This window comes from Brassica napus, chromosome C6, assembly GCF_020379485.1.
Source record: "Brassica napus cultivar Da-Ae chromosome C6, Da-Ae, whole genome shotgun sequence".
NCBI lineage: Eukaryota > Viridiplantae > Streptophyta > Magnoliopsida > Brassicales > Brassicaceae > Brassica > Brassica napus.
In genome coordinates this window covers 29,376,924-29,401,129 of record NC_063449.1, presented here as the reverse complement: position 1 = coordinate 29,401,129, position 24,206 = coordinate 29,376,924, and the positions used below count along the sequence as shown (strand labels likewise).

The following is a 24,206-nucleotide window of genomic DNA, read 5'->3' as shown; positions in this document are numbered from 1 at the left end:
TTAAATAAATTTGGACATAATGTTATTTAATCAACCAAAAAAACTCATGAGTTATCCTTACGTGCATAATTTTAATAATGGAGATTTTTAAAAACGTGCATCATTAAAATGTTACCTAAAACATGCAGCACTAATATATAGCATGCATCAATAAAACTAGAATTTGACTTACACAATTGTACGGATATTATTTTCAGTTGATTAAATTTAAAAATAATTATTTATTCAAAAAATATTTAAGAATGACTATGTTTTTAAAAATTATATGGTATTATTTGCTCATAACTCATTTGTCATTTGATAAATTGTTAGAAAGAAAATTTTAGCATAATATAACTTAGTTGTCATTTGCTAAATTTATGGTTTTTATTTATATTTTTTATTATTTAATTATAATATTTTCATTTTATATTTGAAAGATAAATGAATTTTCTTCCAAACAATATTTTTGTAAATGTATTTTTTAAAAAAAATAATCAATTCAAATTGTTATTATCATTGAATATCATTATTTTGACATAATTTGAGTTTTCGTTTACATCAAAACTTATCATATTTTACGACAATTTTAATTTAAAATGTAATTTTCATATTTTTCAAACAAATTCTCAAAATATTTTTTAAATATTTTGTTATAATTGTTAAAAAAATATTGAGTTGCATTTCAAATAAAAAGGTAAAGATATTAAAAATATTCTAATTAAAATATGTAAAATTTAATATAGTTTTAAGGAAATGGTCAAAATAAAAAAAATTACACATAAAATAATCATGATTTTTGTTAACTGGGCGGATCATTATTTATATGATATCGCACACGGAAGAAAAATTTCTGTTTTTAAAATTATCTAATTAACTCTATACTCATTTTTTAATATTTTTAATATGATATCACACATTCGTAATGAATATAATATGAACGAATATTACAAATACATCATTTAATAAAATAAATAATTAAAAACTGAAAATTCATATCCGCGCTGAGGGTCTAGTTAATATTTAATATCCGTAAAAAGTTAAATGTGGTCCTTAGTTATTCACACAACTTACACAAAGTAAGTTTATGTAAAACTAGGGAATGTCCGCGCTTCGCGCAGAATATTGTTTTATTATTGCGAAGAGCATGATTTTTTGGATAATGTAATTTTGTTGTCGTTTTTATTTGTTAAGAGCATTACTTGGTATTTTTAGTGTGTTTTATAGTAGTAGGTGATTTATTAATATATTTTGTGTTTGTTTTTTTGAATAATTTGTTTTTGTGTGTATAGTACTTGTTAGTAGTGAAGTGAGCCTCTAACGTAAAAGAATATTGAATTTCAATAACTTTGTATCTACGCATTTGTTGATTATAAGATTAACGGTTTCAGCGTCAAAATTGTATTTTATTTTATTTTTTTGAAAATTATAACTATGTTTTTTTGCCCTCTCTCCATATTTTGACCTTGAGCTGTCACCGTCTATGTATTTCGTTACCTTTCTGGTGTGCGATAGTTCTCACCATCACCGGAAAAAGATTCACCTCTTTCTCTTGTTCTTCCTTGCCTTCTTCACATGTGAGATTATATGGCATTTGTTGTAGATCAGGTTTATGAGTTTTCAGTTGTTTGGTTGATTCTCACGGCATTGTAGGATGTTCTAGTCAATATTGACAAGTTCTCTTTTTCCTTAGATTTCAGCTGATGTTTGGAACTACGTCTCTTTGGTTCCTACCGTCTTTGATGTTGTATTCATCGTTGTTGGCTTACCGTCAATACTGTCTCTGTTCGTCTTGGTTTTGTCATCTTTCTCTTCAGGAATTTTCTAGCTCTTTTTAAAGAATTCTTATTAAAAACAAGCCATGACCATCCCGCGTAGTTTTCTTTTTCAATTAACTCATAAAAGTTGAGAAGAAGTAACTGTTGTAAACGATGACAAAATATAAGAAAGTGTTATTTCAGTACACATAGTATGACTCGATCGATAGGTACTTATATTGAAAAAATAAAATAGATGGGATATATGAACATTAAAAAAAATTATAAATATTCATACGAATACCACGGTTGAATTTGTTGACAAGTTCGTGACAAATCTTTGAACATATGACTTATGTAGATATGACCATGATTTGACTAGTGTCCTTTTCACAATGCACATGTCTATCATACTAAAATTGATTAGATCATAGGGCCACGTAAGAATGGTTATGATGTCTTCAACAAACATTTATTGGTCCGTAGTAGTAGTAATTAAAAACTGAAAATTCATATCCGCGAAGGTCTAGTTAATATTTAATATCCGTAAAAAGTTAAATGTGATCCTTAGTTATTCACACAACTTACACAAAGTAAGTTTATGTAAAACTAGGGAATGTAGCGCAGAATATTGTTTTATTATTGCGAAGAGCATAATTTTTTGGATAATGTAATTTTGTTGTCGTTTTTATCTGTTAAGAGCATTACTTGGTATTTTTAGTGTGTTTTATAGTAGTAGGTGATATATTAATATATTTTGTGTTTGTTTTTTTGAATAATTTGTTTTTGTGTGTATACTACTTGTTAGTAGTGAAGTGAGCCTCTAACGTAAAAGAATATTGAATTTTAATAACTTTGTATCTACGCATTTGTTGATTATAAGATTAACGGTTTCAGCGTCAAAATTGTATTTTATTTTATTTTTTTGAAAATTATAACTATGTTTTTTTGCCCTCTCTCCATATTTTGACCTTGAGCTGTCACCGTCTATGTATTTCGTTACCTTTCTGGTGTGCGATAGTTCTCACCATCACCGGAAAAAGATTCACCTCTTTCTCTTGTTCTTCCTTGCATTCTTCACATGTGAGATTATATGGTATTTGTTGTAGATCAGGTTTATGAGTTTTCAGTTGTTTGGTTGATTCTCACGGCATTGTAGGATGTTCCAGTCAATATTGACAAGTCCTCTTCTTCCTTAGATTTCAGCTGATGTTTGGAACTACGTCTCTTTGGTTCCTACCGTCTTTGATGTTGTATTCATCGTTGTTGGCTTACCGTCAATAGTGTCTCTGTTTGTCTTGGTTTTCAAGATCTATTTTTTGGTGTTCTGATTTATATGCTCTCTTTTATATCTCGAGGACGGCTCCATAGTTTGTTGATTTCGTTTCGTCTCCCTTTCCCTCTCTATTCTCGCATCTCTTTGCAGCTTTCATCACATATCTGGTGGCTCTCTCTTTCACCATGTTTGCCACTTCAGGTTTGGATAATGTTTTCGTTCGTGTATGCTATGTGGGCTTGGAAGGTTATTTCTGGTCTCAAGTTTAGTCTCTGATTTCTCAGTGGTTGTCTTTCATTCTCCCTCTCTCAAGTTGTTTCTTTTCTTTCTATATTTCTCTTGGTATAGGTGTGCGGAGTTAGTCTCTTGGAGCTATGGTCTCTTCTATCCAGAGCTTTGTGGTTTTGCACTTGCATGGCCGTCTTGTATGTTCTTGTTTAGTTTGTGAGGTGTTTCTTACCTTTTAGCTACTGGTTGTGATTTCAGTGCTTTAGTCATATATCTTCCTGCTTCTTGGTGGCTTTGGCCTTTCGATTATTATTCTTTCTTTGTCCCGCTTTTTTGGTTATTTGCGTTGATGCTCTAGTTTCTTATTCTTAGTTTGATTATCTTATGATATTAATAGTGAAATAAATATATAATTTGTAAATGAAATAATAAAAATTAGTAAATAATAAAATGGTGAAAGTTTATGCTATTTTGAATTGTGAATAAATTAAATATTTAAAATATATTTATATTCTTTTATTTATTTCTTGGGACCAATAAATATGAGAAATATTAGATAGTACATAATTAGAAATTGATGGAGCAAATTGCAATAATTTAAATGAAGAAGGATTTAAAAAAAATATGAGGACATATGTCAACAAACCCCCCTTCCACATGTCATAAAAAGGGAAAAAACCAACTTTATATATATAAATATATGATATATCTCTGGTTCTTCTTGTTTGTAGCCAAAACAGAGGGGTTTTTAATTTTTCTCATACGAACGAGGCTTGAAGTTCTTCATGCGTTTTCCCTTGGTCTCAGAAACTCACAGTCATATACACCACCGTGAAAGCACAAACCCCCTCACTTTCCTCCTCTTTTCTTATTCACATTCGAGGATCACTTCCCCCACATCCTCTGTATTTGACATGGATATGCACATTCTTCTTTGATGCTGTCACATACACTATACTATTTATGGAGAGTGTAATATACTATTTAAGATATAGTCTTCTACTTTTTCCTTAAACTAAAACATTCTTTTATGCTTTCAAATTTGATATTTCTTTTCTCTATCATTTTGTGTGATAGGTTGTACGCTCAAGATTATATTTAATACAAAAAATGTCACAATAAGATTTAAACTCGTGTATCTTAATAAACTAAAATTAGCTATTTACCAACTGAGGTACCGCAATTTAGTCTGTGTTATATATTAAATAGAAAAACAATAAATATTGAAGGGAACAATTTTTTAATTTTCTAGAGAGAGAGTGAGGATGGTGGAGAAGAAATGACCATGATTGTTTTGGGAAAAGAAGATGACTGTGCAAAATGTATATAAGAATGTGTTCTTTTATTGAATAAAACAAACACCAATAAATATTAAAAATACTTAAATCTTCTGGAATTAATATAGCATAGTTTGAAAATATGATAAAAAATATATAAATCTAGAATAACATTTAGCAGATAGCTTCGACGGCGAGCCTTCTAGTAGCACCACTGCAATCTGGTGCTCCAAACTTTTCCGTAGAAACATCAATGGAACACTTCTCTTTTCCAACGCATTCTTGTGTGAGAATCTCAACCGTGTTTTTACTTGATTCACAAGTTCCTTTTTCAAAAGATCCACAATTGCCATCTGGGTTACCAAATGATGCAAATTTGATGGCAGAAATAGGTTTTCTATCGCATGAAAGCTCAATAATTTTTTTCTCGTAGACGTTTGCACATACACTTCCCACTCTAGTTGTTTGGAAACTTACAAGCGATGGGTTTCCTCCCATTTCCTCAAACAAAACTAGTGTGTTATCTTCTTCTGCATTCAAAAAAGAACGAGGAACATGGTACCTGTTCAAGAAAAGAACAAAGCAAAAAAATCCCAGTAAATATTTCTCAGATTTTAACATTAAAATATATGATTCTAGAATCTAATAAGATGTGGAAAATGTACCATCTTTGTGTGGGTTCTCCACAATTGGTTAGACATTTTTCAGCATGATAAGCCCCTTTATAATTACATTTTGCATCACAACCATTTTCGCTTGAAATGAATGCGGACTAATAACGTCCAATGTTGTTTCCATTGACCCAGGCTGTACCTTTTCCAAGTCCCATAAGATCGACAACAACTGGATCATTTCCCAAGGGAGCCTTGAATGTAGCTTGAAAGGCAAGATGTAATAATTAAATCAACAAGTATTTGGTTTGTTATCTTATAGATAATAACATCTCTTTACCTTATACCAAGTCATGGTTCGGTTAAACGGTACACCTTCAACTGACCATTTAGACATTGATTATGTTCTAAAGAGTTGGTTCTCAAACCCATTTAAACCGGTTTTATAGCTCCATTTATGAGCAGACAAGTCCTTAACAATAGTTTCATCACCATTTCTTCCGGTAATAAAAATGGGTCCAGTGATTCCAGCCGGCTTACTTTCAAAGAAAGCACCATAGTTCTATAAAAAAAAGCACCATAATTGACAAGATTTTATTTTTCAGTAAAAATTAAAAAAAAAAGATTATTAAAATTTAAAAGAAATACAAGATAAAATAATATCTAGGAACTTACCGCAAGTCCCACAATTATGCTAAGAAGAGCAATGACATTACGACCAGACTTAAACTTCACATCTTTCTCAAATACATAGTTAAATTTTCCATTCTCAGCATGCTGATTACCTAAAAATATAAATCAAAGACTTTTTGGTAAATTGGTGTTATTGAGATTTGTAAAACATATATTTGAGTTACTTACCAATATGTTTTCCATTGACAAAAGCGTGAAGGACATGAGCAGTGCTGTTGATGCGAAGAGACATGATTTTACCCGAAATTGGATCTCGTTTCTTAAACTTAACGGTAGTCATGTACCATAGATAATCACTTTGGTCATTGGTTTCTACTTTCTGATCAAATAGTTGTGTCTGTGTAGATTCCACTTTTCCTTTCAAAAGGAAGTTGTCCATGTTCTCTGGTCTCCATGACCATTTCAGAGTTGAAGGGGTATCCTCAGCTTCATTTGGTTTCTTAACCATCATTGAAGTCTGAGTGGTAATCTGAAAATATAAAACAAACAAAAAAAAAAATTTTGGTTACAACTTTGAATGAATAATAATTGTTAGTATGAAATTTTAAAATCCACAAAAGAAAATGTAAAATAAAGAACCTTGGCGGTGTTATAAGCCTCATTTTTGCAATCCGGTAAAATGGTAACAGACCAAGCCGGGACAACATAAGATTCTCCTTGGAAACTAATTGTTGCATCTGAAGTTTCATTTCCATTTCCAAAAAAGCAGCTTGATCCTTCTTCGGTTTTATAAATAGTTGCCTATGTAATATTTTCATGATAAGTAATTAGTTCAAGAATAACATGTATAATATTGATAAAAAATAACAAGAATATCACCGATGCAGAGTTTCCAAAGTCAATTGTGGAGATGTTTCCGTATGTGAGAATTCTCTCCATAGAGTGAAGAACATCATGAATTTGTTTCAAATGTCCGTACTTTGGTTGATTCAAATTACCTAATAGGTTTTCCCATGTTAGTAAAAATAGAAACTTATAAAATACTTTTAAATATGAATATACTTTAAATTTACCATATTCGTCAAGGGGAGCATCATAATCATATGAGGTTGTGATGTATGGACCACCTGCGGTTCTGTCAAAGTTGGTGCCTCCATGGTACTACAATAATAAAAACATTTCAATTACTCTTTCTAGTTAATGTCGATTTTCTGTGAGCTTATTTTAATAAATAAATTAAATTTACAGTATTATATTGTACCATATAATAATTATTAAAAGTTCCTCCTCTTTGGAAGAATCTTGCAACAGAAAATGCAACATCTTCGGTTGTTCTATGGGGATTTTTACCACCCCATTGCTTAAACCTAAACAAATCGAAGACAAAATATATATATTATGATAAAATATTTACAAAATAATAAAAAATAGCAAATAAAACTAACCATCCGGTCCAATTCTCAGTCCACATCTTAGGAGTGTTGGGATTGTTTGGTACAAAATTGTCACAATAAAAGCCATTACATGTATTCAACTATAAAAAAACGATTTAAAATAGTTAACCTTTGAATATATTAGATAAATATTAATTATGACTAGACTGATCTTATTACCATAGGTTGAGGAGCATCATTTTGTTGACACATTATCCATGGAACACCAACATCAAGAGACTGAGCCATGTTTGCACACCACTTAATGTATGATTTACCCGATTCTCCATAGGGTCCCATTACATTTCCATACTCATTTTCTATCTGCAAGATTAATAAAACAAAAAAGATAAATATTGTTAAGAATTGTATATAACATTACGAAACACCACATAATGTATTTAAAAGATTAAATCGATTACCTGAGCAAGAATAATTGGACCTCCTTGTGATGCAAATAATTTTTCTTTCTTGACCATGTCTACTATCATAGTTGTGAAGTTTTGCATCTCATCCTATACATAGATCATTCATATAAAATTTAATTAAAAATAACACTACATTTATGATAAAAAATGAATATTGATCATCGGGTAAGACTACCATAAATGCTTTATTTGTAGTTCTGAACACCATTCCAGGCATGTTGTGCAGCCACACTGGGAATCCTCTATTTAAAATAATTAAAAAATTTGCAGGTCAAAAATATTTCATGAGAAACAGTAATATCATCATACAAGAAGCCGACTCATTATGATAATTTATATACTATAATTAAAGACTACTATAATTAAAGACTAGTTCTGACATTCATGATACATAAGTTTTGGTATACTAATTAATAAAATCAATTCATTGGACCATTTATCAACCAAAACATTATATGGAAAACCGTACTATCACCATACAAGAAGATAACTTATTATCAAAATGTATTAAACTGGTATATATTGCACTTAAAGAGACTAGCTAAATCCATTTTAGTATATTACCCGTAATTCCACTCAGCACATGCATATGGTCCTATGCGAAGAACACCATACAATCCTTCATCTTGAATAGTTTTCAGGAATCGAATAAGATCTAATTTTCCAGAAAAATCATATTGACGGCGAGTAGGCTCATGCGCATTCCAGAAGACATATGTTTCGATAGCATCAAGACCTCCTTCTTTACCTTTTTTTATAAGATCCTGCCACATCTAAACATATTAACCAAAAAAAAAATATGATTAGTAGCAAACATAAAAGACTAAGACCACACATATTGTTTACTTAAATACCTCAGGAGTGCTTCGAGGATAATGGATAGAACCAGAAAGGAGAACTCGGCGGTGACCATCAATGGTAATGGCTCGGCCATCATGAGAAACGATTGTGGCATAGACACTACTTACGAAAAGTAAACATAAAAGAAATCTTAGATAAACCATATTTACTTAGAAGAATGGTTTTTGAATGAAGAAATATGAAAGGAAACAAAGCTTTTATAGGGGTATAAAATAGTTACCTAGAGATAATATGGATAATTATAGATATTCCGAAAAAGCAAAATTGTAACTGTCATATTATTTAAGTAAAAATTTTGTTTATCTTTTAACTAATTTTGTGAATTTTGTAACCAATAAAAACATTTATCCTGACTTTTAACTTAAATTTGATTTGGATAATAACAGATTTTATGCCAAAAAATCTGAATCGATATAGTTTGGTTGTTGAAATTTGTTTTCAATTCATTATATCTTAAAACATGTCTGAATATGAAAAATTAATTGTTTGGTAAATAGTGTAAATCTTAAAAAAATCATATTTATTTATATATTTTTATCTAATTTTTAAACCAGTTTAATTTTTAATAATTTTTTAATATTTTCTATTAAAAAAAAAGAAGAAGATAAAAATAATTGTCTTGACTACCTCTCATTTTATATAATAAATATCTTGTTTGTGTTAATCAAATTTGTGTATGAGCATTGAATAAATGTTATCATTACACTTAAACTACTTTAACAAACATATAATTAGTCAACCACAAAAAAAATTATGAGTTATCTTTTACATATATAAATATACGCTTTGCCTTAATATTTAGTTAGCCGCACGAACTCAGTTGGTAAAATATCTAATTTTATTCAGTACGATGAAATTCATAGCTTTTAATCGCTCGTTTATAAAGAGTAACAACATGATTGAGATGGAACTCAAAGTAAACTAACATGAACCAAACTGGTTCAACTTTGTTTGCTCAAACTCGTTCAACATGATAGATAACTAAACGTAAACGAGCAAAAAAAATGATGATATTCACTCTCATTGACCCGGAATGACAATGTAAAAGAAAGATATGCGCATTTAGTCAAGAAAAGAGCAGTGTTACTCTAATTTGCATTCGACCACAGTTTATATAAGTACATAATAGTTTTAAGTTCAAAAACAATATTTGTACAAACATGATCACACAAGCCCATCCTTTTTCGACGTTTTTGACGTCTCACTTGGGTGTGAAAGCCTGTAAAGAAAAACACACAAAAAATAGCTAGTCAAAACAAATGATCCGGAGCATTCAAAACTAAAGATTGATTTGGATCACACTTACAGCGAAGATAGTGGCGTGGCCAGGATCAGCAAGATGTGCAAAAAGGTTATCAATAGGACCATTCCCAGTGTATATGTGTTGGAACCATGCACCCATCACTGCCAACATAGCCAACCTTCCATTTTTTATCTCCTTAGTCCTCAGCTCCTTGATTTTAGCCGGGCTACCGGATCCCCAACCCAACGGGTCAAACCATAACCCACCCGGGTATCCAACGTCTGTCCCCGTCAGTTTGTTGTTTGGGAAGATTGGGTCAGTGTTGACACTACCTGGCTTAATGATATCAGCCCATCTACGTCCCTCGGCCCATCCTATTAAGATGAGCTCAACGACGAAGAGTGTGGTTTTGTCGGTGAAATACTCTTGCTCTCCCGCCGTGTACCACGACGGCGTGTTGAGGATTCCTATCTTGGTTAGAAACTCCGGGATAAAAATCCCGGCGGCGCCGAGCATTGCCCACCGGCAGTGGACTAGCTCTGCTTGTGCGTTCCACTTTAGACTATCCGGGTCAGATGCTGACATGTGTACGGGTTAGTCAGACAATTGTTAAAATAATATAAATCATTCTGTAAAATAGGTTAAAAGCATATACTATGGGAGAAATAAATAACACTCACAAAGACCAAGAGGATCAAACCCGAAGTCACCAGGGAGGCTACCGTCAAGCCACTCTGGAGGTGTGCTTCCAGGGAACCAAATTGGTCTATCTGGATCCGCTGCGACAGCGCGCACCGACGTACCGGACCTAGAAACAGTTGGAACATTCAACTTCTTGTTCAGCCTCAGTTTCTTCCCTCCCAAGAAACTGCACATATATCATACAATTAATATAAAGTTTTGACCATACCTTTTAGCATTTCACACACACACATTCAGATAGTAAAAAAACGACGTGACTAATATAAATCATTACATTACATAAATGGATCACTATTCTAGCCTTCTTACCTATATACCAAATATTTGATGTTAACTGATCAGAGAGGAGAGAAGAAGACGAGCTTACCCTGGAGAAGAAATAGCGGCGATGGCAGAAGAAGCACAAAGAGAAGCCATTATTCTCGAAGTTGTTGACCTTCTTCAAGACTCAAAGTGGTAGTGTTAGGAAAAATAAAAGAAACGATGGAGTGATGTTATATGACAGAACTAGATTCTGCTTATCTCTATGGATAACGCACTATGTTTTCTCATTGGCCAACTAGTGGAACGTGGCACCTTCGTCCGCCATATTTTAGATTCTCTATTTCACAATAGCTGCACAAAATAAAACTATCAACTAGTATCTCAAAGGATTGGGCCAGAAAAAGAATAGAAAAGCCTAAGTTAAATATTTGTTTTCCATGTTTTCAGAGAAAGATATGGGCCGTCAAGAAACAAGCTATGATTGTTACATTTTTAGTACATGTACCATCTACAAGTTCAATGCATTTTTCTAATGAAGTTAAAGGTGTAGTGGTACCATGGTCCAAGGACAAAAATACATGAAGTGGTACCATGTGACGTTTGCGAGAAAGACAAGACATCAATGACTACACTTAATATCCTTGTGTTATTGACTAAATATTTTTGTTTGCTAACTTGTAATCGACGAAATCTTGACTATATTGATCCATACTATCGATCTTTTTCCATCTACCCCTACTTAATTTCAGTATTATCAATATTCGAGGAACGAAAATGTTCACGCCGATTCCCTTGTAAATGTGGTTAGAAATCAAATCGTATTCTATTCATGTAGGTCAGACTAGATTAAAGAGATATGGTTCTCATCAGAACAACCTTCTTATTAACTTGAACTTGATTTCACTATACGGGTATAATCGACAAAAAAAAAAACTATCCCTATTTAGTAGGAAACAGTACACTGAAACACACATGCAAAAAAAAAAAAGACTTGTCATTATTACTGATTAGCGAACAAACGCTATGTTTTATTTTTTTATTTCCAACGCTACACATGCAATGCAATGTTATTCTGGCCTGGGCATACATATTCCGTTTTAATAAAACCAAATGGAAAATGCTAACTGAGAAGAGACTTACACACATAGACTCCAACACTAAAGATTTGATCGTACTTTCAAATAAAAAATAATAATATTGTGTGATGAAAAAGGAATTATTGGCGTGTGACTCATCATCTAACTGTATTTTCTAATACAAATAAAGTAACGATTGAGCTTCAGATTCCACCAAAACATCATTTTAAATCGAAGATCAATATATTGGATCATGATGATGTTGGGATTATCGTATAAATTTTTATAAAGGAACAAGAAAGAGTTAGTCAAGTGTATTTTGTATCATTCATGATGGGACCAGAGAAAGAGATGGTGGCGAGTAACCAAAAACTAAACAGTGACAGGACAAAGAGAAGTGTGGGAGAGATTGGAGATGAGATGAAAGGCATGGAAGCAATGGGGCCATGTGACTGTCTCGGCCTCATTACAACACTTATACATCGACACTCGTTTCCCTTATCGTTTAAAGCTTTTTCTTTGATTAATTGAACCGATTGTAATTGACAAATTCCATGTTTTCTTGTCGTATAATATAACTGTAACACCCATGTTTTCCAAATAGCTTAAATAAATAAAAAATCTATAATCTCCATTTATTACTTCTCAAAAGTCAACTCCAAAGTCATAAATCCAATAAATAACCATAAATTCAAATAACATAATAAATCCCGAAAATATCGGTAAAAGCATAAAAACTGCAAGTCTAGAAAAAAAACAACTGATGCTAACTCCAATAAATAACCATAAATTCAAATAACATAATAAATCCCGAAAATATCTGGTGGTCTGTGAGGATCTGAACTTTCTCTCCATACAAATATGACCTCCAAATCTTTAGCGCAAAAACAACTGCTGCTAACTCCAAATCATGAGTAGGGTAGTTGACCCCGTGAGGCCTCAACTGACTGATGCATAAGCAATAACATGACCATCCTGCATCAATACACAACCCAAACCAGTACCTGACGCATCTATATAAACCTCATAAGGTACCCCCGGTCTCGGTAGTACCAACACTGGCGTATTTGTGAACTTTCATTTCAGCTCAGTAAAACTCTCCATACAAGCATTTGTCCAATCAAACTTAGTGTCTTTGCTTGTTAACCGCGTCACCGGTTTCGCAATACTGGCAAAATCCTTCACAAACTTCCTGTAGTATCCTGCTAAACCCAGAAAACTACGAATCTCGGTAGCGCTCTTAGGTGTAGGCCACTCTGATATTTGAGTAAAATTGTAACACCCGTATTTTCCGAAATAACTTAAATAAATAAAAAGTCTGAAATCTCCATTTATTACTTCTCAAAAGTCAACTCCAAAGTCGAAATCCAATAAATAGCCATAAATTCAAATAACATAATAAATCCCGAAAATATCGGTAAAAGCATAAAAACTGCAAGTCTGAAAAAGAAAAGAAATAAAACTCCCAAAGCACCAGTCCGATAGCAATCACTCATGCTCGTTAGTCTTACCTGAAAGGGGAAGGAATATGAGGGGTGGGTAACAGGGGAGTTACTCTGTGAGGTATGGGATGCTAAACACGCAAACCACTGACTTGAGTAAATTGAACTCCCACTATGGAAGTTTAGCTTTAACATGAACACACACAACGGCTAGCGCGTTACACAAACACAAACAATGCGATGATAGCATATAGCTAGTCCATACACCCCGCATATCCTCATACGGATATATAAATACGTAGCGTCGCTAGTACAGTCTGTCTCTGAACCCCCGCCCTCTCAAGTTGCGTCCATGGTACAAACGTCTCTGCACCACACGCCCATCACTAGTAGCGTCGCTAGTCCAGACGTCTCTGAACCCCGGCCCGCACAATCAAAGTAGCGTCGCTAGCCCAGACATCTCTGAGCCCCCGCCTGCGCACATAGTCCCTACTCATAACTATGTATACATACATATATATATATATCACATCTCTTAACATCACGCAATCAAATCAATGATTGAATCCTCTAGACCCCTAGTTCCAGTTTACAGTGAATGAACTAACCCTAGTTCCAGTTTACAGTGAATGAACTAACTAACAATCAAGACTCAATTCAAACAGACGGATCACGATTCGAAATCTAAACTACGATAGAGAGAATTCTACACTGGTACGGGATTTACTGAATATACCCTCACCTTAGCAATTTGGAAAAGTGGTAGCTATGAACTCCAGCTGCTCAAACAGACTCCAAATCTGAAATTAGGGCGAAAAATTGAGTTAGAACGCCTTTCGAACGGTCTGAAATGAATAACCGGCGATCTGGTCAAAAAGTCTACCCGCTGGTCAAAGGTCAACCTGGTCAACTCTGACCCATGCCGGTCAACCCTTGACCAAATTGAAATTGAATTGAACCGTCGGTTTTTCCTTAATCGGATTCGATTTCAATTGGACCATATTAAAATCGATTTCAAATTGGTTTAACCCTAACCGGAAATCAATTCCCAATAACCAATCAAACTGAAAATCAATAGAACAAACCAAACCAAACCGGCGTGACTGGTCAACGGCTTGACTCGCTGAGTCGACTAGGCCGAGTCACCGAGTTACCGGCGAGTCGACAGAGACCGGTCGGCGGCGGCGGCCAACGACAGCGGTGCTTACCGGAAAATCACCGGCAGCGACAGAGATGCGGCGGCGATGCGGCGGCGGCTTCCCAGTGGCTCCGGCGAACGTCTGGCGGAGACGGTGGCGCGTGAGATTCACGGGCGGGATTTCTATCCGCGCGTGTGGGCGCGTCGAGGTTGCTCTCCGGCTGAGCTTCCTTGTCCGGACTAGTCTCGGCGTCACGAATACGATGGTGGCCTTAAGCGTGAGACGGTGATAACGTGTCAGATCTGATATCAGTCGACGGTGGCTGTGACGGTTCACCAATATCTCTCTCTGATGGCTCAAAATCTAGGGTTTTCTACAACCCTAGTAGACCTTGCTGGGCGGAAATCACTGGGCTGAAAATTGGGTCTTTACAATAACATTACAATATATATGTTCAGTGACTAGTTAAGATCAAAGAGGTTTAGTTTGAAATTGACAGTTTCAAAGAAGACATTAAGACACACAACTTCATGATTCATGAATACTAGGTGTTTTCCTGCACCATGTGCAGTGATAAAATTTTAAATTATATTTAAAAATAAAAATTTGTTAATATTTTAGATTTTATTATTTTAAAATAATATTTTAAGAAAAATATTAAATACTAATTTAGTTAAACATAGAATTAAAATAAATAATTTGATTTATTTTAAATTATATTCAAGTTATATTTAAAACTATAATTTACATAGATTTTATTTTATTTATTTTGGTTAAGATAAATTAAATTACTTTAAAATAGTAAAATTGATATAATTCTTTTTTATAATTATCAAAATTTAAAATTAAAATTAATTCCTAAAAGTTGTAGATATCAAAAATAAACAAATGGTATTACGATTAAAAATTTAATTTTTTTTTTTAAAAGATTGTATAAAATTTTGAAAATATTTTTTAATAATAAAATTTTAATGATTATAAAAATATATTTAAATACTATTTCGAAATTTTAAAATCTTTTATATTTCCCTTGTCATATTATTTAATGACATATTTGAATAGATTTATTTTAATGATGATTTATGTGTTATTACCATATTATCAAAAGTTACCAAAAATTGAAATTAACATTAAATATAGTTGTCCATGTCAATTTTTACCATAAACCATGTCATCAATTTTAGTATGTCACTAGGATAAGACTTGCGCTTTGTGCAGGGTAAATTTATATGAAAATTATTTAAGAAATATCGTATACAAAATAAAATTTATATTATTGATCGAATTAATATTTTTGGCCCTTAAAAAATTTCTTAAAAACTTTTTTGTTAATTATATAATTTGTTTACTAATAAAACTATGCCAGCTCAGTTTTATATCATGACTTAAACTTTTTTACTAACGTTTAGGCCCAAGAATGTCATGTCTACTATTTGGTTACAATGAAACTATGTCAGCCTAGTTTTATATCATGATTTAGCAATTTAAAAGTTAATTATGGTTATGAGAAGTTTACGTTCACGTGTCAATCCTATATATCTTTGATATTTTTCTCTTTTTTGTGTCATTTTGGGTATTGCTCGTTATAAATATTGATTTTGTGAGTTTATTCTCATTTCTTTCTTTTATTTTGGCCTGATATTTAGAAAACTTTTAGGATTCAAAATTATTGAAGAGATACATACTTAGGTTAAGATTTGCGCCTTCTGCTGAATATTTTTTTTATATTTATTACTTATTTTATATTTTTATGCATATTATGAAATAATAAAATTAAATAACTAAGAAATCAGATACTACTATGTAATAAATTGGCTTTCACTTACAAATCAAATGACCGCTCTTGTTTATTCGCAATAATTTTAGGACAAATAAATCAAAATAATCAATCTTATATATCGTATATAATATATAATTATATTTAAACGATATGAAGTATATATATATTAACATAAACACCTATTAAAATAAAATTATTTATTTATGTGATTTTATTATCATTGTATCTTATTATAGAAAAAAATTAAACATTGATCACAAAAGTTTATGTGAGACTTTTAACAGTTTTAGTAATTTATACTCGTTTTGAAAAATTCAAAATACAACATATACAAAAAAATCTAAAATTTTATTATATGATCAATATAATTGTGTAATTTACTTTAATAATAAAGAATTAAACAAAAATGATAGAAAGTATACAGATTATTTGCAAATCTTCATTATTTAAAATCATTAATTATTATTTATATCATAATCACATTAGGTAATTCCGTAAGTTTCATTTAAGGAAATAATATATAATAAATTTCAATTTCATAAATGAATGCTCCATAATGGACATACTATATAATATAATATTCTCTAACAATTTAATTTTGGACTAACAAAATTCTCAATTAATTTTCAAGCCGCCATGTAAACAAATTAACATTTCAATTACTTGACAACTCAGCATTACACTTTTTTAATTAGTACAAACTACATGTTATAAACTTTTTTAATGTTTCTCTATTAATATATAGGGGATGTTAAACCATTGATCATTTATTTTTAACATAATAATTTTAACAGTTTCAGTAATTTTGTCGTTTTTTAATTTTCAAAATATAACATATACAAAGAAATCTATATTTTAATTTTATAGCTAGTTTGATTGTTTAATTTATTTTAATAATATAAAATCAAAAAAACAATGGATGAGATATAAATTATTATCAAATCTTTATTATTACAATCATTAATTGTCATATATATATTAGTTATATTTGGTAATTCCGTAGCTTTTACTTAAGGAAAGAAAAGTAAATAGTAATTGTACACTTTAATTAATTTTATGATTAATTTAATGAAAAGTATAATATATACTTAATTGGACCAACATATTTTCTAAGGATTCTGAATTTTATTCTGGTGATAACATGTGTCTACACTTAAAGGTTGTAATGTTTCTGAATTAATATATAAGGGATGTCACATTTTTTTGGTGAGAGTGATTATCGAGATGACATGTGTGAAATCACTTCACATATAATGTCCAGCGGATACCAAAGTATCAATATACTAATTACCAATAGTTCTTATACAATCACTTGATTTATAAAATACGATTTTAGATATCATAAAAATAAAATATGGCTATAGTTTCGTATCATTTCCAGCAGGAACGACATTTCTCCGGTCATAGTAGAGCCATATGAACCATTGCCGGTTGGTGGAAAGATCATTGCCGCCGACGACTTGTCTTCTATATTTCTTCGGCCCACCACTCAGTTAAACACTTAAATTTTCTTTCTATACATATCGTTTTGAAATTAAGGGGTATAGATAAGATTAATTTCTTCTTCGTCTTTAATCTTAATCATCTCTATATTTTTTTATGCTTAAAAGCTCCATCACCCACACATTGTTGGCCTTCTCTCGTTTCTCTTTACTTCCTTTTTTAACTCTTGCTTTTGTCATGTTTCACTAGACTTATTGCCTTTTTTTTAGAATCAATAGATTTCACTGAAAGTTTAGAAATATCTCTTAGATATAATATCATGATTTTCCAAAATAAATTATACATTTAACCACATTTTGATTATCTAATATGAAAGTACACTTCAATGACTTTCAGAGTGCATTTCCACAAACAAATGTGTTCATCAGCACCTAATAGTTAACTATAAGACTAGCAGATGTGATAACGAAAACATTTGTGTGTGGATTTCTATATTTAATGCTTTGTTACGAAGTAGAACAAAAATTGAATAACCACGTGTCTGTGGTCGAGTGGTGAAAGCGTTCTGTGGATCACCGATTTCGAATCCACACCACACCAAATTTTTACTTGCATGGTCACAGGGACTTTCACATTCTCCAGAGAGAATGGTTTTTTTTTTTTTGATCAAACAAGCATTGCATTAGCTAGAAGGGTTCTACCCACCGCGAATGGGGTTTCTTACAAACTGATCGAGAGTTGATTTTGCCACAGAATCAGCCTCTGAATTAAAATTTCGAGAAATGAAAGCAAAGGAAATGACATCAAAATAGGACATAAAGTGGTAGATATCAAACATGATACCGAACAGTTCCGGTTGACACCCTCTCGTCTTCAACAGATTGATCAGAGATAAGGAATCGGATAGAACCGCCAAGGATCGGACGTTTGAATAAAACGCAAGAGCAACCGCTCGGTGAACAGCAATGGCTTCGGCCATGAGAGCTGATGATACGTGACTAAGGGAATCAAATATGGTGGGGGTGACTAAACGCTACATCACCGCTGAAGATTACTCCAATTCCGCACTTCCCTGAGCTACTGTCCCAAGCCGCATCCACTTTGCATATTAGTACTCCGGTCTGCACAGGCGGTGGAGGACAAGGGGAGCGTTGATGTGGGCGAAGTGAGCATGGGGTGTTAGATGATGACACTCTGGTACTATTTTGCGCTTCACTCCACTCCTTGGCGTCTTTAATGCTCTTAAGTGCAATTTCTTGAGCTGTGAAGACCCCGTTCTCAAAGACAAGTTTATTTCGAGCTTTCCACGAGTTCCACATAACCCAAGGCCACAAAGGAGAAGTTAATCCTGTCGGAGGCAATGGGAGAAAGTTACTGCCCTGTTTTATCAATTCCGAAACTGAAGGAAGTAGGCTAGAAGGTGTATGCCGTGTCGGAATGAGTCGCCACACTTCCTCTGCTATCGGGCACGTAAGAAAAACGTGAAGGTCATCTTCATGTACTCCACATGTTTTACAGTTGAAGCTTGGAACTCCTCTCTTCTCAAGGTTGGAGCTAACTGGGATGGCTTTCCTCACCACCCGCCATAGGAAGTCCTTGAGTTTCGGCACCGTTTTGACATTCCAAATGTGTGATAACCAGTTGACCGGCTGATTCCCTACATGTAGGGGTTTTCCTCTCAGTATTCCCACCCCATAGCCTGTCTTTGTAGAGTAGATGCCTGATTTTTCCGGTAACCATAACAGAGTATCATCCACTGGTGTTGAGCTAGTTTTTATTTGCAAAATAGTGTCCTCATACTGAGGTAAAAGAGCTCTGATCTTGTCCAGTTCCCATTTGTTTGTTAACGGGCAGAGCAGGTCGCTAACCATTAGAAGTTGATTTTCTAATGTGACTGGACCCATCGGTTGAGAAGGGGTTTTGAAGGAAAGCCAGGGCGAATTCCAGATACTTTGGTTTATTGTTTTTTTAGAACAAAAATTGAAAGGAACACCAGAAGTAAAAAGCAAAATATTCAGTGAATGCTAATAGAGACTACGCATCAGATAGAGCTCTTTTGTCGTGTGATTCACGTACGAAGCCTAACCGTTCGATTTATCTTCACTAGATTAGTTGGATATCTTGACCCAGTTTACCATTCTTGCATTCAAATAAAATGATTAGTGCTCTATCGAGAACGTATCTGATCTTAGGTTTTTAATTATAATGCAATGCCTAGATTAACTTTCACGTGTTAAATAGAAATATACGACGAATCAAGCCAAACAAAAAAAACATCTATTAGTAATAGAGAATATTCTTAGTAGTATACGGATATACAACAAATACCACAAAGTCTGAAATGAAATAGTAGTCTGGTGGTAAGAAAAATTTGGAACAAGACGTTAATTTGCTATTATTTGATTAGATTAAAATAAAAATATATTTCTAATTTTATTTGAAAATCCGAAACCATACTAGTCCTCTAGATGGATTAGCTGGGCTTCGATTCATATGCAGATATGCTCCAGGTTAATACAAAAATGCGATTTGAGTTTTTATATTAAAAAAAGGAAATAAAATGGCGAATTCCTAGTCCACATCAATATCTCCTATCAACCGGACGTACCACGTGTGTCGATCGTCGTGCGACTTGCAGAAATTTATTTTCCGAAACAAAGGAAATACACTAGAGACGCACGCAGCGAATAAAAAATGCAACAGTGTTGGTGACAGATGCACGTCTCACAGACCAATCCTAGTTCCCTTTGTTGCTTTTCGCATTACTACTTTCTCTTTTCTTCCCATCGGGAAAGTTCACAGTAACAAACGTCACAGTCAGTTAACTTTATCAAATGCCACGACGTCGTTTTAATCTCTTCTTCCTCCTCTCAGCAGCTCTATATAATGAATCTCTCTGTCTTTTATTTAAAAAAGGAAAAGAACAATCAGAGCTCATTCTCTCTCTCTCTCTCTATCTCTATCTCTATCTCTCTCTAGCTCCAATGGGCTTTCCCGTAGGCTACACAGAGGTGTTTCTCCCTAAGCTCTTCGTACAAACGCTTTCGATACTCAGTTTCTTCAGAACCGTCGTCTTCTATCTCTTCCGCTTCTTGGGTCTCTCCGGCTTCCTCGAAACGGATCAAACCTGGCCCGACTACACATCGTACCCGACCCGAATACCCGAACTCCGCTCACCTTTCTCCGCCCTACTAATCCGCGAGATCTTACCGGTTATCAAATTCGAAGACGTGACGAGCTCCGGCGAAGAACTACCAGGAAACTGCGCCGTTTGTCTCTACGAGTTCGAAGGAGAGGAAGAGATCCGACGGCTGAGAAACTGCAGACATATATTCCACCGGAGCTGTCTCGACCGTTGGATGGATCATGATCAGAAGACGTGTCCTCTTTGTAGAACACCGTTTGTTCCAGATGAGATGCAAGAAGAGTTTAATCAACGGTTATGGGCTGCTTCTGGTGTTCATGACTTCCACATCGAGTAGAGTCCCTTGTCGTTACTTTAGAGAAAGCTACTTTTGTCTCCCTCCCTCCTTGTGTCTTTTCTTTTCTTTTTTTACTTTTTACCACTGTACTTTTAATTGTGCTTTTTCACCCTTGCTAACATTAGATTTGCCACTTTTATGTGTATATGAATGATATGAGCAATAAACACAACCAAATTTAACTAAAAAAGAGAGTATATTTTTACTTTGTAAATAAAACTCGGATAGAGATGATTTGAGCGGCACTTACCGAAAAAGAATGATGAAAGCCTAAATCCAAATTAATAAAACGAGAAATACAATAGATGTGAATGAAACTGATCTGAATTCTATATTTCTTCTCCACACTTTGTTTTTAATCCATGGCAATAAAGTTGTTTATTTGCAGACTGAAATTTATAACCTTAAATTACTTTTTATAGTAAATAGTAACTTATACTGTTTCAATTAATTCTGAGATTTATCAATACATTAATAACTTTTAACCGGGAGTAGTTAAGATCTTGTCAGTAGTTGTCTCTGACCACTGCCCAGTGATCACATATGTAATTTTTAGCGTGTAAGTTATCGTAATATTATTTTAAAAACAGCCCCTCACCTTTTATTTTGAGGGAGTTATTAGGAGATGAATTTGTAAAGAATCTGTGAATTTTGAGAGTTGATAGATTTTAACAAGTTATGTGGATTATGAAAATTTATATACATTGATTTATGAAATTTGATCATAACTTTTTTATATTGGTATAAATTTTCATGAATTTGTATTACCTATTTTCTATCATTTTTTTGTAAAATAAATATATAATTTATTTATTTTCTAAATCATATAGCATGATTATTTATTTTTTTACTTTCAAATTAAAAAGAAAATAATAGTGATACATACAAAATTGAACATTCTTCTTAAATAGGCATTTTAAAAGATTTTGTCACAAAAGAGCATTCAAAAAAGAAAAATGACCAAAATAAATTTCATTAAAAAGACAAAAGACTATTTTAACATTTATTTAATATAATTTCGAATAATATGTTTTCAAATTCGAACATTTTTTAAAAAATTATAACTTTTGCTATTTTTTTAATATATTTTTTAAAATTTTCTATTTGAAATCTGAAAATGCCTTATGAAACTATTTAAAAAAAAAACTTATTTTAAAATTATTAATATTTGTAAATGTAATTATTAATATTTATATTCAAAAATATAATATACTATATATTCAAAAATGTAAGAGTATATAAATGTAATGAATTATAGTTTTGGAGATATAATTTGGATTTAAGGTGCAATAGATATTTGGTAAAAATAATTATTTTGTTTTCTAGTTTTTTATCACAAAGATTTTGAAAATCACATGAATACATATGATATTTTGAGAGTTGAGTCTTATGAGTAAAAATGAATAGAATTCATCTCTCAATAACACTAGATTTAGTTAGAATTATGAAGTGTTATTGGTTTATATATTGTGATTGATTTAGAAATCCATACATTATTTATAAATCTAAGTAAAATATACAAATTTTCAAATTCTCTCGAATTAGTATTTACAAATCCGGAGGTTGTCCCTCGGATTTGAGCCTTTGTATTTTTAACAAAGAAATTCATGCAAATCCATTATGAAATCAAATCTATTAGTAAATCCGTATGATTAAATAACACTTGATTTGAATTATAATTTATGAATCATTAAACGAATAACAATAGAATCTCAAAAATAGAATCTCAAAATTTTCAAAGTTAATGAGAATTTACTTACCTATAATCCCCCTCTCTAGATTTAACCAGAAGGATCTAAATTCAATGGATCATGGTAATGCGTAAGTTTGGTAACATGCCTGGTCAATCAGTCAATTTCAAACGTAATGACTAACTAAACAAGTTTTATTTTGATAAAGGAAATCAAAACCACAAAAATCTAGAAACCCGAACATCTAATCTAGATTTAACCAGAAGGATCTAAATTCAATGGATCATGGTAATGCGTAAGTTTGGTAACATGCCTGGTCAATCAGTCAATTTCAAACGTAATGACTAACTAAACAAGTTTTATTTTGATAAAGGAAATCAAAACCACAAAAATCTAGAAACCCGAACATCTAATCTGGAAATACATTTTGTACTTAGCCCTAAGTTTTCCACAAAAATTACCTTCTCATGCCACTGGTACTAAACACAGTAGTTTTATAATTTAACAAATCCTGCATAAACTTAATTGTCTGTGTAACGCAAAGATCATTTATTTATTAGAAAAAAATTCTTTCGACGAAAACCTAGCCGTCAGAGGTTTCCCCTTGCTCTCCTCCTCTCTCACCATGGATTCCGGTCATTTTCTTGAGCCTGACTCTCCAGAACCTCCCGACCAACCCTCATCTCCCGTTAGACCTTCCTCTTCCGACAGATCTTATACCCCTTCAAACTTTTCACCTTCTCGAAATCTTATTTCATCAAAGGAGATTCAATCTCGAACATTACCATTGTTTTTTCTTCGATTTTCCATCTTTTCTCATCTCCTCTTAGTGTCTTCTTCACCAGAATCATTCCTAAGGCTACATCTAGACCTGAGATTTTCTCAAACTTCACTGTACTCTATCCCAGAAGTTCTTGGCCTTCTATTCTCTCTCATTTTCAAGCAAAAGGAGCTCTTCTCGTGCAATTTCGGTGGATTCGTTGGTGCTTGGTTTTGGGTCTTCCAGTGACCTTATTACAGTATGCAGTCTCTTCTCCTGTGTTTTATCACTTTCAGTCCATATATGTTAGATCTATGCATTTTTGTCCCACAACCGTCACTACATGTATGGATTGCTCAACCTCATCACCACTTCATACCGTCCAATTTCATGCGAACACTAAAAAAGCCTAATATAAATATATTATGATGGACTTGGCTACATTCTTCGTATGATCAACAACTACAAAAATTAGAAATTACATAGTTAAACGGTGTAAATATCCATCTAATATGTTTTTTTTAAATGGGACTTAGCTACAGATTGATACCTACAACAAAGATTGGTCTTTTTTTATTTCTTAAATCCACTTATAGATCTCATAGATCATCTCATAGATCCATAAGTTTTCAGGCCAGTGACATGTTTAGAATATAACAGAGAGACTTTCAAATTCAATAGATATAATATAAGATTAAAGA

General features: G+C 32.7%; 2 protein-coding genes and 1 pseudogene across 2 annotated transcripts; 1 reads left to right on the top strand and 2 right to left on the bottom strand.

Moving 5' to 3' along the window:
* Window positions 1-1,225: 1,225 nt before the first annotated feature.
* LOC106432727 lies at window positions 1,226-9,306 on the bottom strand (annotated as a pseudogene).
* Window positions 9,307-9,544: 238 nt separating this feature from the next.
* On the bottom strand, window positions 9,545-11,083 carry LOC106432728 (photosystem I chlorophyll a/b-binding protein 2, chloroplastic). Its single transcript, XM_013873565.3, has 4 exons — window positions 10,796-11,083; window positions 10,407-10,594; window positions 9,790-10,304; window positions 9,545-9,702 (listed from the first exon to the last, which is right to left on the bottom strand). The coding sequence occupies exons 1-4, from the start codon at window positions 10,843-10,845 to the stop codon at window positions 9,685-9,687; spliced, it is 771 nt and encodes a 256-aa protein (XP_013729019.1). The 5' UTR covers window positions 10,846-11,083; the 3' UTR covers window positions 9,545-9,684.
* A 9,377-nt stretch (window positions 11,084-20,460) lies between these two features.
* On the top strand, window positions 20,461-21,187 carry LOC106432720 (brassinosteroid-responsive RING protein 1). The gene has a single exon (XM_013873562.3). It carries the CDS (start codon window positions 20,557-20,559, stop codon window positions 21,052-21,054), a length of 498 nt encoding a protein of 165 aa, XP_013729016.1. The 5' UTR covers window positions 20,461-20,556; the 3' UTR covers window positions 21,055-21,187.
* The last annotated feature ends 3,019 nt before the right edge of the window (window positions 21,188-24,206 follow it).

Bases quoted from the DNA above. Each gene is read 5' to 3' on its own strand.
- LOC106432728 (XM_013873565.3), bottom strand. From the start codon at position 10,845: ATGGCTTCTCTTTGTGCTTCTTCTGCCATCGCCGCTATTTCTTCTCCA. The intron at 10,595-10,795 runs GTAAGCTCGTCT...ATATATGTGCAG, and splicing joins GCCGCTATTTCTTCTCCAGG to TTTCTTGGGAGGGAAGAAAC. The intron at 10,305-10,406 runs GTGAGTGTTATT...TACACATGTCAG, and splicing joins GTTTGATCCTCTTGGTCTTT to CATCTGACCCGGATAGTCTA.
- LOC106432720 (XM_013873562.3), top strand. From the start codon at position 20,557: ATGGGCTTTCCCGTAGGCTACACAGAGGTGTTTCTCCCTAAGCTCTTC.